This window comes from Tupaia chinensis, unplaced genomic scaffold, assembly GCF_000334495.1.
Source record: "Tupaia chinensis unplaced genomic scaffold, TupChi_1.0 Scaffold000558_1, whole genome shotgun sequence".
NCBI classification, from domain to species: Eukaryota; Metazoa; Chordata; class Mammalia; order Scandentia; family Tupaiidae; genus Tupaia; species Tupaia belangeri.
In genome coordinates this window covers 1,769,031-1,772,838 of record NW_006160070.1, presented here as the reverse complement: position 1 = coordinate 1,772,838, position 3,808 = coordinate 1,769,031, and the positions used below count along the sequence as shown (strand labels likewise).

At 63.6% G+C, this 3,808-nt stretch overlaps 1 protein-coding gene across 1 annotated transcript in view; it reads right to left on the bottom strand.

The window, feature by feature from the left end:
- The window catches only part of OSBPL2 (oxysterol binding protein like 2), a gene marked incomplete at its 3' end in the record, with an annotated part of 38,340 nt that overhangs the window by 4,709 nt on the left and 29,823 nt on the right, over window positions 1-3,808 (bottom strand). The window contains 3 exon segments of the mRNA XM_006157729.3: window positions 158-281; window positions 1,851-1,979; window positions 3,053-3,173. Coding sequence (XP_006157791.2) covers window positions 158-281; window positions 1,851-1,979; window positions 3,053-3,173 — 374 coding nt within the window.

Here is a 3,808-nt window from a genome sequence, read left to right as displayed (position 1 = left end):
CCCGTACAAAGGGTGTCGGCTGTGGCAGCCATGACACAGCCATCCCCAGCTGAGGCCTGAGGAGCCGTTTCCACGGTCTGCACTCGCTGGCTGTTTACTAATAGCTGGCACCTCGGGGAGGCCACCCGTGCCACGCCCCGCTGCCAGGCAGGCGTACCCATGTTGCCGTTCTCCATGCCACGGATGTCGGGGCGCAGGCGGCAGTCGGTGGGCGGCAGGGTCCTCTCCATACCCGTCTGCAGCTCGTTTAGGCTCAAGGTGAAGCTCGTGAAATTGTACATCTGTGGAGCAAGGGAGAGGCGGGCCAGTCGCCTCTGCACAGCGCTCGGCTGGGGCTTTCCACTCCCTGAACAGCCTTCCTGGCCACTGGCACCTCCTCCGCCCCATCCAAGCTCAGACACTTGTGCCAGCCCCCAAGATGCCCCACATCGCTGTCTGCGTGAGCTTACCGCGTACCTGAGGCCAGGTGGGACCCACACACCACCACCCCCTTCCCAGCAGGCCCCTGCAGCCTCCAGGTCTGCCTCCACCCCGCCATCTCAGCCAGTGGCCAGAGAGTCATGCCCGGAACCCCCAGGGTGCCCTGGGCTCCGAGCTCTGCACCCTCCTGGTCTGCTGGTCCTTCTGTTGCCCCCAAGGGCCCTGAGCTTGTGGCCTTCAGGAGCCGAGTGCGCCTGGGGCTCTGTCCTGGTGTCGCCCTGCAGAATGCGGCCTGCAGTGGCCACTCAGAGGCACCTCCCTGCCCTGGTGGGTCCCCAGCGCCTTCTCAGGTACCCCTAGCTCTCGCAGCCCACAGCCTCATGCACCTGCACCATCTGGCGCCAGGGCAGGTGGCAAGCCGCGAACACCCCACGGGCTTGCCCTGCAGCCCCTGGCTGGGCACAGCACTCAGGAGCTGGGTGCCCGGGCCGGCTGCAGCTCAGACCCAGGCCTGGGTAGCTTGAGTTGCTCCCCAGTCAGGCGGGATGCGGAGAGGGAGGAAGAGGGACACGCCCCTCAGCCGCGTGCGCACATGTATGTGTGAGCGTGACTGTGCACACACCTTCCAGCAAGAAAACACATCAGTGACACAGGCTGGGGGCGTGAGGGCCGTTCGTGCAAGGATTTCCCACCCGGAAGAAACAGCTTTTCTTCCCTAAAACACAGCTGAAAACGGGCCCTCCAGTTCCTCCTCCACTGAAACGAGAAGCACGGCTGTGAGGGCGCTTGGGGTGGGGCCTCCTCTGCATTCACACACGCTGTGCCGTACATACTATGAGTACGACCTGGCAAGGCCGTGAAGAACGGCACGGTGAGTTATACGCATCCTCATACGGGCAGTGTAATTTACAGTATTACAACAAAGCTTTTTACATAACGAACCACGGTTGCCCATCCCAGGCTACATGCTATGTGTAGTACCAGCAGAAGTTCGATGACGTAAAACTGCAGTTTTCAAAACTAAGCATCAGGATGCATTTCAGCATCTAAACTGCAAAGTCAGAAAAATACCTCCTCCAAGCAGAAGAGGGATGTTCCTTTGATGAGACACAGGGGGACCTAGGAGGGTACGGGCCATGTGCCTGGCGTTCTCGGTGGAGGACCAGGGTGCACAGGGGTGGCAGCTCCCAGAGGCACGGCCCTGTACCTGTGCCGGCACCTGGGTCCCTGCCCTAGCGGGCCGACAGTGGGAGCCATCTGCGAGAGGGCTCGGTCACATCAACGCAACCTGACAGGTGTGCCCTGGGGCAAGGACGGGGCAGGTATGGAAGAGGGGTGGGGAGCGCCAAGAGGCCCCAGAGAGTTCAGGTGTGGGGTGCCCGAGACAGAGGAGTGCCCTGTGCGGGTGGCGGGTATGGAGGAATACGCACCTGGGCAGAGTTGGGGGGCCGGGTGTTGATCCTCCAGAGCAGCTTGCTGCCCGGGATGACCTGCACGCTGTCCTGAACCGCGGGCATGTCGTCAACCACATCGCTGTCGGCTTTCTCGGAGCCCTGGTCCTGCAACACAGAACGCCGTGGCTGACAGGGACAGCTGCCCTCAGCCCGAGCCCAGCATGAGCCCCAGACGGAGCCTCCCTTCTTCCTTTCAAAAGAAGGAGAAAACCAGCTCTCCTGCAGCGCACGATGCCAGCAGCTCAGAGGCCGGCCTCCTGCTCCCGCTCCCACAGCTGCGCACGCTCTCGGACACCAACGGCAGACAGGGAGCCAGCGCCACAGCCCTCCTTCCGGGAGAGGCTCGTGCCAGGGTGCCCTGTGGAGCTGGGCACAGTGGCAGGTGGGGCCCGCAGGGCTGCAGGCTGACCACCGAGGCGCAGCCCGGCCTCTGTCCAGAGGCCTGCACTGAACCTGCACCTACCCTCACGGAGGCTCAGCTACCACGTGAGCCTTCCAGTGGGCGGGCCGCAGCGGAGAGGGCAGCACCAGAGGGACAGCAGAGCTGAGAAGGCCCTCAGGGCCATCACTGCAAGGGCTCGAATGGGGTTCACTTCTTTCACATCAACAACGATTACAAAAGGTGCTGCTAACTCCCCGGGCTGCCACAGAGTAGAAGCGTTAGGCTCCAGAGGGGTCTGGGCATTTCTGGCAAGTCGTCGGCACCCCGGGCTGGGACGCTCACTGTCACCTAGGCCGCGCGACTCCGTGAGCCACTTTAGGTCCTAAGATGGTGAGCACTGCGAGGCTGGGGGCCTGGAGGGTGCCCTGTGGCGGTGCAGCGCGTTACCTGGTACTCACTAAAACACAGGTGCACCCCGACCTCTCTGATGGGCCTAGGCTCCCGCAGAAGGGAGAGGGGAGACTGAGAAGGACCTGGAACCTGGGGCTCCCAGGAAGCACCTCGGGAGCACAGACTCGTTCGCCGGCCCAGAGACCCCAGCTGCCGCCCGGAGCTCACACAGACCAGTGCCCCCACGCCGGCAGATGAACCCGCCACACTTGTGTCTCCTGGCCAGGGCCCGGGAAGTGGGCAGAGCTCCCGCCAGGGCGAGCTGCAGGTGTGGTCGACGGCCAGAGCCAGGCCGCCCTTGTCCAGTGGTGGGTCCCGCCTGGGGTTTCCAGGAGTGGGCACTCACCAGTGTAACCTTCCTTGGGCGGTCGCCCCTCTTCTGCTTCCTGAAGGCCTCGTAGGAGATGGGGTCGATGCCCCACAGGCACTCCGTCCACTTGCCGTAGATCACAGACAGCTGCTTCTTGCTGGAGTCAAGTGGGGTTTTGGAAGCAGGTTAAGCGCGGCCGAAACCATCCACCACGCGCAGCCCTTCCTCTGAGCGTGGGACAGACCCTCGGGCCTGTGTCCTCTTGCACACTGTGGTATCTCTGCACGTGATGCAAGGTGGCAGTCACCCCAGCCACCGGAGAGGCACTGTCCCTGGCCCACGCCAGCAGGGAGGAGCAGGCTGGCACTGAGCTCAGTGGACGGGAGGCCATGCCCTGGCCGCCTGGGCATGAGGCTGTGCGTGCCCACCTCCGCCACACTTGAGTACCCAAACTCCTGTGCGTCCCCGGCCTCTCCCTGAGTGACACCACAGTTGACCCTGGTCACTGCCTCTGCTTCCTGCCTGCATTTTCATTTCCGACTCAAGACCATGACCCTCCGGCCCCAGGGCTTCCTGCCCGACCTCGACCCGACCCGATCCCAAGGATGGCCTGCTCTTGTCAGCCACTTGGTCCTGTCCTTTTGCTTCTGCCCGGGACAAGCGTGGCAGCCACGTGTTCCCAGAAGCAGGTTCAGCGAGTGCCTGCGTCCCTGCGCCCAGAACTCACAGCTCCCGGCCTCCCCAGCCAGGACGGCGCTGGAGCTGTCTGTGCCCGAGGGAAGGGGTGTTGGG